This window comes from Aquila chrysaetos, chromosome 7, assembly GCF_900496995.4.
Source record: "Aquila chrysaetos chrysaetos chromosome 7, bAquChr1.4, whole genome shotgun sequence".
Lineage (NCBI taxonomy): Eukaryota > Metazoa > Chordata > Aves > Accipitriformes > Accipitridae > Aquila > Aquila chrysaetos.
This window is the reverse complement of record NC_044010.1, coordinates 35,270,839-35,288,363: the sequence shown is the minus strand read 5'-3', so window position 1 is coordinate 35,288,363 and position 17,525 is coordinate 35,270,839. Positions and strand designations below refer to the sequence as shown.

General features: G+C 41.1%; 1 protein-coding gene across 1 annotated transcript; it reads right to left on the bottom strand.

Annotated features, from left to right (window-relative positions):
• Nucleotides 1-220: 220 nt before the first annotated feature.
• Nucleotides 221-7,774, bottom strand: LOC115343553 (nucleoporin NSP1-like). The gene is made up of 4 exons (XM_030019613.1): nt 6,967-7,774; nt 4,659-4,901; nt 1,024-1,107; nt 221-428 (listed from the first exon to the last, which is right to left on the bottom strand). The coding sequence occupies exons 1-4, from the start codon at nt 7,772-7,774 to the stop codon at nt 265-267; spliced, it is 1,299 nt and encodes a 432-aa protein (XP_029875473.1). The 3' UTR covers nt 221-264.
• Nucleotides 7,775-17,525: the final 9,751 nt, after the last annotated feature.

The window sequence follows — 17,525 nt, the reverse complement described above, 5'->3', positions numbered from 1 at the left end:
GACATCTGTTTAGCAAGGTGGGAGAAAATAAACAGAATGGGATGTTCCTTGTGCTTATAAAAAGAGAATTTTAAAGTGCCTTCCACTAAATACCTTACATTTGAGGATGACTCAGGGAACATACCCCGCTTTGTTGGACAACATGCTTTCTGTACTTTGGTCAAGACAGTTCTTGTGCTTCCTATACTGTTTTATCGAGGAGGGATTATCTTCTCCTGTCACAATCTTGATTTAATAACGAATCTAGGAGACTGATGTTGCTAATCACAAAACTTTTCTTAGTTCATTCATGATGACAAGATTGCAGCAACTTACTTCTGTTTTGATACTTTCTGACATTGTTTTGTAGCCTTCACTATCAGAGTTATAAAGTGTATGATTAAATGTCTGGCTTTTTAACAAAACACTGCAGGCAAATGCTTGGTAATCTGGAAAAAAAAAAGAAGAAACAATTAGGTGAATTCCAGGATGTCACTCCACAATTTCTTTCCGGACTTTATTATCTCATGTATTTATAATATGCATTGATAAAAACAGAAACTAATCAAATAATAAGAAAGTGTATCATGTGTCTAATGCACTGGCTTCTGAACCTTCAGAGTTGAATCTCTTCCTCTTCAAATTTGTCAGCCATCACAATCCTCACAACTTGTTAGTCATTCCTGTATTATTCAGGGTGCATCTTACTCCCTAATTCAACAGCCACCCTCCCATGGATTTCAGCAGAAGCAAGATCAGTCTATTAGATTTTGCAAGGCACTATGTTTAAACTCTCCTGAGTAGGTGGATGAGCCTGGAGCCAAAAGAAGTATATTTTACACAGAAAAGTCCAGACTAAAAACAGCTGGAAGCTGACACTGAAGTTTGATGAAGGCAGCTTCCTTATCAAAAAAGTGTGAACTTCAGATGCTACGTGAATTGACATAATAAAGCAGATGGCAAAATACTCATGAAAGACAGTCTATTGTAAAATAATACCCCATAGTTATGAATAAACAAATTTTAAAATTCTATAAAACTTACATGAGCATACAATATATTTTAAGTCAGGACAGCCAGTATTTTGTGGCAAGCAAAACTCAGTTCTGCTGAAACAGGAAACAGGATCTGTAAAATAAATTTAAAAAATCAAAATAATTGTGTCTGTGCATGCATGAGTGTTGCTAGTACGAAAATGATGAAATAGGTGAAAGTATTTAATCATGGCCAAGGAATCACCTAAGCAGCAGTTCCTTTTGCCCAGTGAGAACTTAGAACTGCAGATTATAAAAATGAAGCGTATCAAAAGAGAGGCAGGTGGTGGGTGGGTAGGTGGTATTTGAGAACTTTACTGAAATAATGTTGAGAACTCTAATTTCTTATGAGAGTTAAAGATATAGGTTGTGCTGTTACATGCTTGTACAACTCAGGTAAACTAGATAGAGTTTTCAGAAGTAAAAGTCACCTACAATTTCATTTGAAAACAATATGCATTATGGAGTCTCAAAACCTCAGTATGCTTGTCTGGACTGGCTAATCTGAATAATATATAATGGGTTAAAACAGTAGTAAAGGGTGGTACTGAATTTTTATACAGGTAGCTTATTGGGTAAAGCTCTAGTTCTCACAGAATTGAACATAATCTTTAACTCCACATAAAATCCAGATGACTTGGTCTTTATTGCTCCTTTTAATTAGCTCACAAACACTTTTCTGGTAGGGCAGATGACTTCAGATTACAAAAGGAAACAAAACATCTTTTTTTTGGAAAATAGGGAAACTAATAAATGAAAGCCAGTGGACTGAAGTATCAAAAGATTTAAATGGAAGTTATGATGAGAATTCCTTGGCTCTGTGGTCCTAAAGCCTAAGATAGAGGGTAAGTCCATAAGAAGGAACCCCACATTTAACTTCTAGAATAATTGCCGTACAAGGATTTTGAGAATAATTAGGCAATCCACTAGAGAACTGAAAAAAGGGTTGCAACAAAGACAGTTATATTTTAGAGGTCAAGAAATGCTGGAAGAAAGTAACAATTGCCAAAAGTCAAGTTAGATCCTTCAAAGGATATTAAAAGAAATCATGAAAATTTTCTCAGCCATTGAGAAAGTATGATAAAGCACAATACAGTTTCATCAGAAGTGGATCATGCCACAATAACCTAGTAGCTTCCTTCAACAAGCTGACTTTCAGACCTCTTCCAATGATAGAAAAGCAATATTATACACTGCCGAGTAGTAAATTTTTAGTGGAAAAAGATTTGTCTAAAGGAATTGGCTAATGGGGAGATGGCAATGGGTAGCTTTAGAAGAAGAAACCTTGCTTTAGAGGGATATTACGTGTAGTGTTCCTTGAGAATCAGTCCAGGTGTAGAACTTGTTCAACATTTCCATTATAGATCTTGCCAGAAAACGCAGGAGTTTGCTTATGAAATTTGTTGATGGCACGAAGTTAGTAGGTGTCATTAACACGGGAGAATTGAGATATCTTCCAGAAAGAATTGGATGAAACTAAGGCTGGAGCAGCAGCGCTGGGATGACATTCCCTGAAAGTTGTGCCTTTGGGGTTTAATAATAAAAATGTCCTCTCTAACCTGGCAGCACAAGCATTGAAGAAAAAAGGACTTCAGTGCCTGAGCTGATCACAGCTGCGATGCAGCTTTGAAAAAAGCATGTGTTGTCATGATGCATAGTTCAATACATTTCCAGTAGAGATACGGTAAGCACACTGGTACAACCTTGACTGGATGGCTGTGTGTAATCCCAGTTACACACATTCAAGAAGGATGAATTCTATTTCAAAGAAACTAAGAGAAGAGTCATGGGGGCCTTCATAGCAGAGAAGAATTCGTCTTGGGAAAGGAAACTAGGAAAGAATGGCTTGTCCGGTCTAGCAAACAAAGGGTGAGAGCACTGTCTGCAGAGAAGTTTATAATTATATCAGGGAGGGAAAGCACAGTATGAGAAAAGGAAGAAAGGGGAGTATTTAAGCTAGAGGGCAATGTTAGCACATGTGCTGGTTTTGGCTGGGATAGAGTTAATTTTCTTCATAGTAGCTAGTATGAGGCTATGTTTTGGATCTGTGCTGAAAACAGTGTTGATAACACAGGGATGTTTTAGTTATTGCTGAGCAATGCTTTCACAGAGTCAAGGCCTTTTCTGCTACTCACCCCACCCCACCAGTGAGTAGGCTGGGGGGGCACAAGAAGTTGGGAGGGAACCCAGCTGGGACAGCTGACCCCAACTGACCCAAGGGATATTCCAGACCATGTGACGTCATGCTCAGCATATAAAGCTGGGGGAAGAAGGAGGAAAGTGGGGGACGGTCAGAGTTATGGTGTTTGTCTTCCCAAGTAACTGTTACACGTGATGGAGCCCTGCTTTCCTGGAGATGGCTGAACACCTGCCTGCCCATGGGAAGCGGGGAATTAATTCCTTGTTTTGCTTTGCTTGTGTGCACGGCTTTTGCTTTACCTATTAAACTGTACCTCGACTGACCAGTTTTCTCACCTTTACCCTTCTGATTCTCTCCCCCATCCCACTGTGAGGGAGGTGAGTAAGCAGCTGTGTGGTGCTTAGTTACTGGCTGTGGTTAAACCATGAGAGCACAAAAAGCAAACAAATATGGATTTTCCATGGATAATTTTAGGCTGGCAATTTGATATATGTTTTTAGAACATCAGAGCATCACATTTCCAGAACTGCTTTTCATTTGGAATAGCGGAGGAAAAATGCGCCTAAGGACTCTCAAGATGGATTAGAAATGAGTTGATGAGAACCCTCTATATTTTTTACCTTATAACTACATAGCTATACTTAACAGACCACTTGTGGTAAACCTTGTTAAGAGGCAGGTATGGATCTCAGGATCAGCCCTGCTCTAAGGGCACTATATAACTTTTGAGTGGTCAGAGGTGGGCAGAGGAAGATTTCTCAAGAAAAGCAAGTGCCTGTCTGCCTGCAACAATTTTGCAGAGGTACCCATGACATTATGACTATCGGTGTACAGACATTTCAACTAAGAAGGTCCTGTTGAATGCCCTGGATGCTAAAATGTTTGATCTAGATTATATGTACAGACCCTAAATGACTCGTAAGGAAGACAATGTCTCCTGGGAGGCTCTGTACATGATATGAAAAGTTTAGTCAAAAGCATTTGGCTGAGGGAAAGTACGTAAGCATCCAGGAGTATATACTTCACAAAAGATACTTTGCAGGTGTATCTGAAATTTTGAGAAAAAATATAGCATTTGTTCTACTTTTTATGCTTTAGTACAGTGATACAATTAAACAGTCTGTCTTAATGTCTATATGCTAGGATGAAATTAAAAAAATAACAGTGACAATTAAGGACTGCCTGCATTCACAAAAGCATGTACCACTTAAACCTCACATTTCCAGCATATTTCCTGTTAAATTTACAGCCAAAATACCCTGATTTTTGTATAGAATTATCTGGTTTAACAATACATCAAGGTCAGAAATTTTACAGAATAAGCACTTACCCTTGCAAACTCCTGTTTAATCCAAGTAGTCCTATCCAAGTAAGGGGATGAGTCAGATAAATAAAGACAACTTACAGGAATAATAGTCTATGAAATCAAATCCAGATCATATTGTAAAAAGATATTCTGAGAGTACATTCATTAAAAAGAAGTGACAGGATGATCGAGGAAATACCTGTTCGGACACTAGCTGAAGTCCAGACATTCTCAGCACAAGATAATACTGCCACAGATATTTTGTATATATGACTGGGAAGTAAATGGTTAAACACAGTTTTTGTCTCTTTCGTAGTTGTTTTATTTATCTTCCGGTTTCCATCCATGAGGGAGACGGTGTAGAGGCTGCCTCTCCTGCCACCAGTCCAGCTGAACTGTATTGCTTCCCTAGTCACATTCTGAACTTTGATGGACACTGGCACTGCAAAGTAAAAAAGTTTCATACAGCTGAGGGCAGTTCATTTCACTTCTGCAATTCTACACATTTAATATTGAAGCAAAAAAATACAAATTAAACCAATATAAATTTTTGTGAGTTTTCTTAGGGCTGATTTCAGCCTTTCACCTCATTCTCCCACAGAAGCAGAAATAAACTGTTTGCTCTATAGATGTTAATCATACATTAATGTACTTTATTTGGTGGCTCCAAAACACAAATGGGTGACATTCTACTTGCTTCTAGTCTTTCTCACCGCAGGCAAGGCAGCCACTCTGATGAGTGTTCTGAGGTGGACTGCTATTTGACCCATACTGATATCATCAGGAAGATGGATTACTAAAATGCCACCAGGAAACCATAAGTTCAGAGCAGTAGATAGGCATTTAATAAATGTGCTTCATAATAACATTAAGAAAAATCACCTATCACAGTGGTTTATCAATGGAGGCAGGCACCCAGTGGAACCGTATGGGGTCCAGGAGGGCTTTACTGAGGTGTAGAACATGCCTTGATTGATATTTGTATAATTATGTATTTTCAGTGGTTCTCTCAGGCTTCCCTTTCTGGAATTATATCCAGAGATTCTTGTAGGCCCCCTTTAGGTACTGGAAGCCTGCTATAAGGTCTCCCTGGAGCCTTCTCTTCTCCAGGCTGAACAACCCCAACTCTCTCAGCCTGTCCTTATAGGAGAGGTGCTCCAGCCCTCTGATCATCTTCGTGGCCTTCCTCTGGACTCGCTCCAACAGGTCCATGTCCATCTTATATTGGGGGCCCTATAGCTGAATGCAGTACTCCAGGTAGGGTCTCACCAGAGTGGAGTAGAGGGGCAGAATCACCTCCCTTGACCACTCCTGGTCACGCTTATTTAGATGCAGCCCAGGATACGGTTGGCTTTCTGGGCTGCAGATGCACATTGCTGGGTCATGTTCAGCTTCTTGTCAACCAACACCCCCAAGTCCTTCTCCGCAGGGCTGCTCTCAATCCACTCATCGCCCAGCCTGTATTTGTGCTTGGGATTGCCCCGACCCATGGGCAGGACCTTGCACTTGGCCTTGTTGAACTTCATGAGGTTTGCACGGGCCCACCTGTCAAGCCTGTCATGGTCCCTCTGGATGGCATCCCTTCTTCCCTCCAGCGTGTCGACCACAACACACAGCTTGGTGTCGTCAGCAGTCTTGCTGAGGGTGCACTCAATCCCACTGTCCACGTTGCTGACAAAGATTTTAAAGAGCGCCAGCCCCAATACTGACCCCTGCCTGAGGAATGCCACTCCTCGCTGGTCTCCACTTGGACATTGAGCCATTGTGAAAGACCAAGTCACACCTTATCATGCATATGCATATCTCCTGTTGAATTCCATGAGAGCACTATGACTCCAAATCAGGGTAGGATTAACGCCTCAGATTTGCATTCAAACTAGGAGAATACTATTATGCTCTAAAAATGGAAATCATATCCCCAATTTTTTTTTTTTTTGGTGCAGAATAGAAAACGGCTGCATTCTCTTCTTTTCCATCTTTGCTTTTCTTTTTTATCCATTAAAAAATGATGAAAGATTCATTAGTGCGTATTCTTTCAATTTGGCAGATAGCCACTTGGCCAAAACTGAAGATAGGCTAGAAAAGAATTACAACTGAAACAAGCAAGAACTGAGTTAGCACAAATAAATTCGATGGAATTCTTCCAAGGAAAGAACTGCCTATAATATTTCATCAAAGGGAATTTTGAAATTCAAATAAGCAACAACAATTAAAGTTCCCACTAACATAACTTTAAGTATGCAACATAACTACACAGCATTTTGCCTGTGACACACCACAGTGCATAACCACAAGGTGTGCCATTTCGAATACAACTGCAGATGGGAGCTGCAGCTTTTGAGGAATGTACGTAGATGCAGTGATTCATATTCTTGGATTAAATTCCCAGCTTAAAAGACATATTGTAAAAAGTTAAAATTCTGACTGAAAATAGCGAAAGTAAATTATACTGAATTCTTCCAAGAATACGGAAAATAAAATTCAGTATCATGTATTAAAATACTCACAGCAAGTTCCAGTAAAAGAAGAATTAACAGATGTCGATTTCCTAAAATCTGTCATGGATTGGGTCACCAACAATGTGGCAGGGTGGGAAAGGGACGTCTTGGCATCGGGCTCAGCCGTCGTGCCGCTCCCCTGGTTCGCGGTGGGACTTTCGCCTTTGCCGGGAGGAGTCGTGGCAGGGCTAGCCACAGAGGCTGCGCCTGCGGCAGGCGAGGGGCTCCCCGTGGAATTCGAAGCGGTCCCCACAGCTGCGAGCTGCCCCCGCGTGCGGGGTCCGGAGGTGAGCCGTGCCGCCTGCGTCTCCACACTGCCAGCCAGCGCGGACGAAAGGCTGGCCTCGGCGGTACCTGAGGCGGGGGACACGCTGGAGGCAGCGGCCGACGGGTCGGGGCTGGGCGCGCTGGGAGCTGGGCTGCGCGTCACGGCCTCTGCCGTCGCAGCGCCCGACCCAACGCTCGTAGCGCCGGGAGCGGAGGAAGGAGCGGAGGAGGCGAGAGTCGTAGGTGAGTGGGACGCGGCGGCCAACCCCGCCTCAGGGGTGCCGCTGGTGCTGCTCGGCCGGGGGCTGGGAGCGGCAGCTGAGGAGCCCGCAGGAGAGGAGGAGGAGTGGCTCGTCGCCGCCGAGCTGGGCCTGAGAGGCCGGGAGTCAGCACTGACGCTCGCTGTGCCCACGCCGGCGGCAGTGGCGTCGAGACTCGTTGTTGGGAAGGCGGGTCTCGTCACCTCGCTCCCGGCCAACACACCGATTGAGCTGCCTTCCCAAGTTGGCGTGGTGGGCGCAGTATCCGTCCTCCCTTCTCCGTCCGCCATGCCCATCGTGAAGTGGGTCGCCAGTGACGTGGCAGGGAGGGAAAGGGACCTTGTCGCCTCGCTCCCAGCCAACACACCGATTGAGCTGCCTTCCCAAGTTGGCATGGTGGGCGCAGTATCCGTCCTCCCTTCTCTGTCCACTGTCCTCATTGTGGAGCGGGTCGCCAGTGACGTGGCAGGGAGGGAAAGGGACCTTGTCACCTCGCTCCCAGCCAACACACCGATTGAGCTGCCTTCCCAAGTCGGTGTGGTGGGCGCAGTATCCGTCCTCCCTTCTCCGTCCACCATGCCCATCATGAAGTGGGTTGCCAGTGACGTGGCAGGGAGGGAAAGGGACCTCGTCGCCTCGCTCCCGGCCAACACACCGATTGAGCTGCCTTCCCAAGTCGGTGTGGTGGGCGCAGTATCCGTCCTCCCTTCTCCATCCGCCATCCCCATCGTGGAGCGGGTTGCCAGCGATGTGGCAGGGAGGGAAAGGGACGTGTCGGTGTTGGGCTCAGTCATAAAAGTATTTGAGCTGTGTGCAGGCAGGCCAGTTCTGGTGTCTTGCTCCCTGCTCATAGACCCTCTTATGGGGTTCTGAGTGGTGGTAGTCAGCACGCTTGTTCCTTCTTTCAATGCCATCATAGTCTCTGCACCAGTTACCATTTTAGAAATGTGGGTTGTGGATATTTGCCCTGTAATTATATAAAGCACTTTAATACTCTACTAAGTATAATTTTGTTCTTGTGTGAAGACTTCATTTATCTTTCTCATCTTATTTTTTCTTCCTTTCCTTCCTCATTTTCAGTTACGTACTTTCTTTGCTATTCCTTAACTACTGCAAGATTTCTACGCTATTTCCTTTTTCATTTGCATAGATTTAAGGAGCTATTTACCTTACTGATTTCCTGATAATAAATTTTTTTCTGTGTCATTTTAGAGATCTAAATTACCTTATTATATGCTTTGCTGTTGCTAGTCCACATAGTCTTCAATTTCCTATGTTCTTTTCTTCCTCTAAATATGATTTCTTGTACACTTAGGGACGTGGTTTAGTGGTGGACTTGGCAGTGTTAGGTTTATGGTTGGACTCGATGATCTTAAAGGTTGTTTCCAACCTAAATAATTCCATGATTCTAGGATGTCTCTAAACTAAAATGTCTAGAGAATTAAAAAGGAAAATTAATAATTTTTTCAGCATCATTTTCTCCTCAGGTGTTTGTGTATATTTTATTGTTTCCATTTCTTTATTTTGCAAGGCAGTTACGTCTGTCTTATTTACTGGCTGTCAGGCAGGAGAGAAAGCCTGTTCTGTGCATGTCTTTATGTCTATGATATCCTACATTATAATAACCATGGGAGAAAATACATTGCTTTCCTGTGTTTACCTGTATCTCCAAGAATAAATAAATCATAACTACTTTAGTTCACAAGTATGAAGATGACAACATTTCTAATACTCCTGAAATCTCTTAAAAGGGAAAATCAAATCCTTTTTCCATTGTGATTAAATACTCAGGCTAATTTGGGCTCATTTAATTTGCTTGCTCAAGTAATTTAACCTTGATTTTGAGGAGTGGTCTTGTTCTGACTAAAAACACAGACATAGTCTTCTGCCTCACGTTAATATCACTCCTTAGCAACACATAGTTATTTTCCTGGGTCTTTGGTTTTGGCTGTATAAAACTTAAAGGATTCTCAGAGAGGGTATACCGGAGTAGCTCTATCAAAATCTTAAGAACCACGTTAATTAACTTCTTTTGACTCTACTTACCTGTAAAACCAAGGTGGTATTTTCATATCATTCAGTGTATACATAAAAGCTTGTAATGTAACAATACGTATTTTACAAAATTCCTCCTACAGACTGATATGTTTTCTGCATCCCAATACAGCTTGAATTGTAAGACGCTGTGCTTATATCCTTCAGACTATTAACAGCAAGCACTGATCACTCAAGAAACTTATACTCATCTGCATTGAATGACATGAAACTAGACAGTAAGAATAAAATAATGCAGCCTTCTGAATTTCTAGCTGTTATTTCAAAAAACTTGCAGTACAGTGAGAACACAGCATAATTAATACAACCTAGTCCACGCTTTCTTATGAGTCTTTTCCTAAAGAGTCTCTCAGGGCAGAAAAATTGGCAAAATAGATCATTCATTGGTCTCATAACTAAGCTTAAGGCTAAAAAAAGTCATAAAATCCAGTCAGACACTGCACATTTCATCTTTTAGATGGGAGTTTTCCAAATACTTTTATCCCCTTACAGCTTTATGTCCCTAATAAAATACCTGCTGAAATACTACACATTCAAGAGTAATAAAAAAAAATTAACTGTAAATATTGCATGTTACTGCATTTTATATTGATTTTTAGCCATCCAGCCCCCCTCCGCCCCCTGCCCCAGATTATAATTTCAAATGTATCTCAAGGACATCCTTTAAATATATAGCAATGGTAAATAATCAAATAGACTTTAACTTACATAGAAGAAAAAAGAAAATAAAATGCCAAAGGTAATTCCACATCCCCATGTTGAGTTTTCACCTCCTTGCAGTACTCTTCCCCTTTGTGAAACTGACATTTTGAATTGAAGACTTCAGTAATTTAAACAGAGGTGGGGCTGCATTGTTACCTCTCAGCCTCAGCTAATCCCTCACACAGGTGGGATCACAGCCAATGTAACTAAATTCTCACACCTGACCTGTACTATAACAAATTCCAAAGTCTTCTGTTGAAGTATGCTTGCTTTTGTTGAACGGAACAAAGTCTGAATGTGATCCAAAGGCTAGTGAGTCAAGAGGAAAGACAGACAGAATTCAGTGAGCAGTGCATCACACCTGAACATCTTTTTGTTCAGGATATTCAATAAGCAGAATAATTTAACAACCTTGGGCCTGGATAATGCATGGCTAAGATACAGAACTGAGGAGCCTTGAGTCCAAAAGTCTTGCCCTAATCAGGAGATACAACTTTTTTCCTCCACATTTTCCTGTACTTTTAATTATTTAGAAGTAAATGTTTAAGTATTCAGTTCTAACTTGTATTTTTATTGTATTAGAACGGCAATTTGCTAGAAATTTTTCCAAACAGACATCAGCCTTTGGTTCTCCAATACTGTAAACAGGCTGGAGTGGTTGTAAATCTCTGCCACTTCACCTCTTTGAACTAGGTGGTAAATGCTGGATAACCAGGCCTTTCATTCTTCGCTGAGTTTATCCACATTTTCTTTAGCAGGTAAGCTCCTCCTAACTATAGGCAGTTGACCCGGACAGTCACTGCTGGTGGCCTGCCTTGGGTCACAGCTTTACCCCAATGATACCATACCCACCTATCTTCTTTTCAGTGACAAATCATTACAGAAATCCCAGGCCTCTGTGTGCCCGTGGGCTCATCAATGACTTAAACATTTACATTATGTCATATTTGTAATAACCTTTCCTGCCTGCGGTTTATGCTGATAAAAGTCTTTATTAAATCATTTTCAGTGAGATTTTTTTCAGCCACACTGTGCGCAGAGGAATGCTGCTAAACAGACAGAGCACTTTTGGTCCTTTGCAAAAGGAGAGGGCTCCCTCGTAGTCTGCAGCACACTGGGAGTTAATACCTGCCTCGCTGGAGGATGCTACTAGGGCTGGCACAGCAAGAGCAGTGAATGTACTTAAATTTCCTGCAGCCCCTGTCCGGAGTGGAGTGGGGAAGAGTGGAGCAGAGTAAGGCCGGAAGAAGGAAGACCATTATTTATCTGAACTTTTTTCAAGTTTTTTATAGGTATGCCAAGACCTGGCATATCTATAACTACATAAATTCTAGATTTTGCTCCAGCAGTTATGTCTTCTAAAATAGGTTTCATTTTGGTTTTATTTTGACAGGGAAGTAAGATGAAGGCAAATAGTCCTTGAAATGAATCCAGGAAAGGGTATTGTTGTTCTCTGGTGTGAGGTAGCAGGTTTCAGCTTTGTGCCTTGTTTGATGTAGGAACTCCTGATGCAGTCAGATGTTTTCTTAGTAATCACTCGTTTACAGCTTTAAGTGAAATGCTTAAAGAATGTATATGAGCTATTTCCTCTTGCATAAACCATTGGAAATTCCATCTTCCTTTTACTTAGGAGGCCAATGTCTTCAGGCTCCTCTCTCTTGGACTCCCGTTAGCCTAACACCAGTCTTTAACTCCTACTCAGCTTGGGCACTTACGGTGGTAGCACTCCACACAGGAGGGTAGTGTTTGGACCTAATCCCCTCCCATGACCTCTGCGGGTCCTACTTATCTGCGAGCAATGTATGAGCATCAATGCTCTTGCAAACTAGAGCCTTCTGCCCCTATCAAGGAAAAGGCAGGATATGCCACTCCCTACCTTTCTTAACCAGGATCATCTATGAAATGACAGCCATAGAAAATTGGCTGCAAAGTCTATTAAGTCAGGTCAACTACCTGAGAAGAAGCACCACTGGTTTTTAGTGTACAATGACACTTAACCTGTATGAAAGAAGTCCTTTATGAACCAAAAGAACAAACCAAGTTCAGATTTAGTAGTATAAGCCCATTTTTACTAACATACAGCAAATGACATATTAACTTAAAAAAAAAAAAAAAAGACTTCTCTTTTTTCAGGGGAATAGATACAGCAGGGTGGCTGCTTGTTAAGTTACAGCCTGTTGCTAGAGCTGAGGTTCAGGTAAGCAGCTGTTAGGCAGCCTCAATTCCACAGTGCCTCTTTTTACACCTTTGACAGTTTATGCCCCAAAAAGCAAATGAACTTCTAATTCAGCTTGCCATATGTTTTACCATAAATGTTGTTTTCTAGCAAATGCAGAACAAGTTTTACCACATGCCTTAAAGATATGAGAGTTCACAGTATGAAACTGGTGACCCTTCCCAAATTTTTTAAATGCCTTTTGACTCATCTCACCAACCTATAAACTCAAGATTTGACTGACTACCTACTTCTTGCATATGTCTTTCACAACTTGTGAAGAAACTCAGATTACACCTAGAGGTAGGAGGTGAAGATACACAAGGAAATAACAAGACTGAAATGCCATATAGTTCACTTGTTAAAACCTTGGCATTTCTTTGGGTTGCTCAAAGACCCTGGACTTTATATTGGAAAAAAATCCTTTAAGATCCTAAATTCCATCTGCTTAAGAACATGTTGGTAAAAACCTATATTTAGCAAGGCCTTAGCTTCTCAAAAAAAAAAAGACAAAGCTAAAAGAAATACAGAGGGCAGCTGAATTGGCAGAGGCAGTATCTTTTATTAAGTCAAAGAATACAATGGGGAGGAAAACAAAACTCTTGTGGGCATCTAAGGCCCTCAGCCAAATTGAATCACAAGCACCAGATATTGAGGAGAAATGCTAGTTACTTCACAGCTGAAAGATAAACAACGCATTCTGAGGTACTCAATTTTCTAATGCTCCCTTCTGCCAGCCATCACCAAACACTTCCAGGCTCTCACTTTCCCATTTATTAGTCAAAGACAGAATTTCCTGGGGAAATCACAATTCAGGGGAAGAGGATAATACTGTTTTTAACTTCTTTTATTGTGTTGTAGTACCAAACTAACATATCTAAGAACCTCCAAAAACATAGAAGTACTGTCAGTAAGATGTGTATTGCTCTGTGGGTGTTGGGAGTGAAAGAAAAATGATTTTTTAGGTAGGAACTGTACTTTCAACATATATAAGAATGTCTGTGAGGCCACATAGCTGTCATTGTTAAAAATAAAAATCTGTTCCACCATCTTCTTAGAATAACACAAAAGGAGCTCTGTAATCTACCTGTTGCCATACAGTAATGCCTGTAAATGAAACAGCCTTAGTTAGAAGCAGGATGTACCTGCACTGTCACAAAGTGCAGCCACAATATGGATTTCAGACATTCAAACCCTCCTGACTTCTACAGTCACAAAAGGTTTTTGCTGGAGGGATAGATTTTTTTTTTTTTTATTTTTTTTTAATACTAGCTGTGGATCAGTGACATTTCCAGCTGACATTCTGTATCATTTACAACTACACTTGTGTAAGAAGTGCCCTATCATTGAATTTTCTCTTCAATTACTTGATATGTGAACCTCATGTCAGAGAGTTCAGCCCACCTGAACAATGTAAAGCTGCATTATTCAGTGGAAATCTCTGGGTTTGTTCCAATATAAGCCTATCATATATTAACTCAGGACTGTCTCTTAGGTTTTTATTTTATGTTTGTTTTCTCATTAATCATGAACAGAAGTGAGGTTCTTCCTTCTCCAAAACTGCTTCCAGAAGAACTACCTTCTCATTTTGTAATTTCACTGTCAGAGAGAATTTTTTTTTTTTAAACAACTCTCCTGTTTGCAACTGCTTCATGCATTTCTAATTCAGTATGATTCCAAAAAGCACAGATATGATATGTATTTTCTACTGGTCACAAAAGTCCAAAAACATTCAAAGCGTACGGGTTTAAATGTGCACTCAAAATTTACTGGCCATAAGGCTTTAAAGTGTTCCAGAGAAAAAATAACACTGAGGAGCATGAAAAGTTAATCAGACATAAGCAAATTAGATGGTATTAGCACTAGGCATTCAAAGAGGATAAGCTGTCTCGGCCAGAGACCTAAACACTACACCATGTTCCAACAGGGTCCCTGCTCCCACATCATCCATACTGAAGACCTGATGGAAACAAGATGAATTTCCCCCTTGCCTCTTCACATTTGGTGAGAAAGCAATCTGAGGGAGTGTCCTGGTTTTGGCTGGGATAGAGTTAATTTTCCTTCTAGTAACTGGTATAGTGTTATGTTTTGGGTTCAGTATGAGAAGAATGTTGATAACACACTGATGTTTTTAGCTGTTGCTAAGTAGTGTTTATACTAAGAAGTCACGGATTTTTCAGCTTCTCATGCCCAGCCAGCAAGAAGGCTGGAGGGGCACAAGAAGTTAGGAGGGGACACAGCCAGGACAGCTGACCCAAACTGGCCAAAGGGGTATTCCATACCATGTGACGTCATGCCCAGTATATAAACTGGGAGGACCTGGCCTGGGGGGAGCGGATTGCTGCTCGGGAACTGACTGGGCATCTGTCGGTGGGTGGTGAGCAATTGCATTGTGCATCACTTGTTTTGTATATTCCAATTCTTTTATTATTATTATTGTCATTTTATTATTATTGTAATTTTATTATTGTTATTATTATCATTATTATTTTCCTCCTTTCTGTCCTATTAAACTGTTCTTATCTCAGCCCACGAGTTTCACTTTTTTTCCCGATTCTCTCCCCTATCCCACTGGGTGGGGGGGAAGTGAGCGAGTGGCTGCGTGGTGCTTAGTTGCTGGCTGGGGTTAAACCATGACAGGGAGGTACAGGAGTATTCCTGTCCCTCACCCCAATAGGAAACCAGTGTACAGGGGGCATTTCATGGAGTATGGGAACCATGTAGCTCCCCCACTATAGATACCATGCACATAGGTACTGAGATAACTGTGAGAAGCTACTTGCTTTTTAGCACACCATGTGAGCTAAACCAAAGTGTTCTGAAAAAAATTTTCAGTCTTAAGGAAACTTTTGATTGCATTAAGGCTGAATGGTCTGGTTTTGACTTTTATCTGAGTTCAAACACTTTGATTTCCTGACTGTATTAAATTGCAATGTTATCTGAAATGCAAAATTATGAAGGCAAAATAAAGCCTATTTGATAGTATTTTGGAAAGAAATGTTCTAGTAATTTGTCCCTGGTTATTTCAGTTAAATCAGTGTACATCTCAGGGAGAGTTTCTTTTCACATAAACAGATATTTTTTTTTCAACAGTTCTGTTCTCAAGCCAGCAAAAAAAAGTTAAAGACTTTTCAATGAAGCAAGTTTTTGCCAGGGACTCTTCTATGTTGATTGTTTTCTTTTACATAATCTAGGTAATGACTATGCAAGGAAACCTTGCTCCATCTTAAGTTACCCTTTTTGATACCTACACACCTTTCATCAGAAAGCATTAGCTTTGCTACAAAACAATCAAGAGAATACCATCACAGCTAGGGTCAGGATTCCAGCCTTCCATCGCCTTTTTCCTAAAGACCTGTGATTAGCTTCATGTGGCTGTACAGAAGGCACAAGGTCAAGGTTTTACAGAAAAGCAGTCTGTTTTTCTAGAAATGGGAAGTGTAAAATAAAAGGAAGTGCCAAAAGATCACCATTAACACAAATATTGCTAAATAGAAGCTATGGACTGCTCCTGGACCCCAAGACCAGAGACAACAGCTGGCTCAAAATTACACTGCTTAGAGGTCATCCCTCTAAAGCAGGTTTGTCTTGGAGACAACCGGGGAGTGAACTAACAGAGTACTGTGAAAGATCAGAGGTTTGGTGAGTTGACTCTCTCCGTGGCCTACTTTTATTTAGAAGCATAGATGTCACTGGTAAGAATGTGCTATCTCTTTTTGTTCAGAGAAGACATTTGTGGAAGCTTTTCTCTGATTCTTGCAGGGAGAGGTTCCAATCATGCCTTTTCCATTGTCTCACTGACACGTGCAAGATCTAGAAGATTAGACCGTCATGAATAAACATACTAGTGCTAAGGGTATGCGGGGATCTCTTTTGGCTGAGGACTAAATGCTGAACATTGATTAGCTGCTGTGTTAAATAAGTGATTTCTTTCCAAGAATTCACTCTATACCTTTGGCTTAACCAACTGTGTGTAGCAGCTGAATATTCACTGTTTGAACACCCTTGGAATTCAGCTGAGTTCTTACAGTCTGGGTTGGATTCCCCTGTACAAATAGCACAAGGGCAATGGAGCTGCTCCCTGCTAAACATTCAGGTGGAGTGACTGACACTGTATTTCTCACTGGTCCAGCCTGTAGAGGAACACACAGGCTGTTAAGTTTAAATTTCCTTTCACTAGTTTAATTCTTTTGCAAAGAATTATTACTTTTGCTCAGTAGCAACAAGACAGCTACAGCCTTTTTTTCTAGACAGATAGCCCTTATATAGAATCATCCCAGAGAAAGTCTGTGCTGCTCTTTCCTCCTTAAATACAGTAAGTAAATGAAGGCATAGATCAGGTAAACGAGCACATAATGAACATCTTCAAAGGAGTGAGCGTATACAAAAATGAGATAATAAGTGATTCATAGATATATTATAAATATTATATGCATTATAACATGCGTTACCCTGAAGGTGTGCACAACATCTATATAAATATGCAATATGACTCTCCCACCCCTCTGCCTATCCTCAGCACCACAACAGAATGTCAATGCCAATTACTACAATTAGTGACAAAGTCAATTCCATGAGTACGTGGATTATTGAATGCTTCCAGTACTTTTTTACTCCCTATGAAATAACAGTCCCAAGCTTTGTGGATTTTTAAAAAAATTAATTACCTGTAATGACTGTTCAATGTACCTGGCATGGCAGCACAATCCCTTTTTGTACTCCAGAACTACACAAAAAATAACCCTATGCAACACAGGTGTGGGAACAAGAAGTCGATGACATCTGTGAATAGGGTGCAGATAGCTTAGAGCCTTGGCTTGCTACCATCCCAATCAGGATAGCCAATTTTTTAGTGCTCTGCATAAGTTTGTGAAGGATGATTTAGCTTAAGGAATGACTTTTGATTTGCCTGTGATGTTGCTCTGGGGCAACTCAAAGCCATCAAATTCCTTTCTAGGTTAATATAACTGCAAAGCAAGGGCAGCTAGGCTTTAGCTATTCACACCTGTTCCAACATTATTTGTGAGGAACCATTTTGCAAATCAGATATGGCAACAACAAGGTCTTAG